This window comes from Penaeus monodon, chromosome 22, assembly GCF_015228065.2.
Source record: "Penaeus monodon isolate SGIC_2016 chromosome 22, NSTDA_Pmon_1, whole genome shotgun sequence".
NCBI classification, from domain to species: domain Eukaryota; kingdom Metazoa; phylum Arthropoda; class Malacostraca; order Decapoda; family Penaeidae; genus Penaeus; species Penaeus monodon.
In genome coordinates, this window is record NC_051407.1 from 13,002,133 (window position 1) to 13,002,679 (window position 547).

Below are 547 nucleotides of genomic sequence, written 5' to 3' on the forward strand. Positions count from 1 at the left end.
CTTATTGCCGTCCTCAGGCATCGACACGTTGGCGTTGCTGCAAGGGAGCATCCCCCCGAGCATGACCAGCTTCCGGCACCAGGACTGGGGCGTGTGGAGGTACCGGAAGTAATCGCGTGGGGCGTCGAGGGGATCGAGCGAAGGGCGCCACGAACTCTGGCGAGAACCTCGGCGGACCATTTCTTCGGGAGGGAGTCTGAGGGGAGGGAGGAGGGGGAAGATTAAGGGGTGGGGAGAAGGGTGAGGGGTGGGGAGAGGAGGGAGGGGATGGAGAAGGGTGAAGGGAGAGGGGTGGGGTGAGGAGAAGGGAGAGGGGTGGGCGGAGGAGAGGGGAGAGGGGTGGGGTGAGGAGAAGGGAGAGGGGTGGGCGGAGGAGAGGGGAGAGGGGTGGGGTGAGGAGAAGGAAAAGGAGGGGAGGAGAGTGTCGAGGGGTGGGGGGAGGAGAAGGAAAAGGAATGGGGAGAGGGAAGAGAGGTTGGGAAGGGAGGTGCAAATTTTTGGAGAAGCCGAAACGGAAGTTGTGAGAGGAGGTGAAGGACGAATGAGA

At 62.7% G+C, this 547-nt stretch overlaps 1 protein-coding gene across 1 annotated transcript in view; it reads right to left on the reverse strand.

Moving 5' to 3' along the window:
* The window catches only part of LOC119587572 (methyltransferase-like protein 24), a 16,781-nt gene that overhangs the window by 14,119 nt on the left and 2,115 nt on the right, over positions 1 to 547 (reverse strand). The window contains 2 exon segments of the mRNA XM_037936284.1: positions 3 to 168; positions 170 to 196. Coding sequence (XP_037792212.1) covers positions 3 to 168; positions 170 to 196 — 193 coding nt within the window.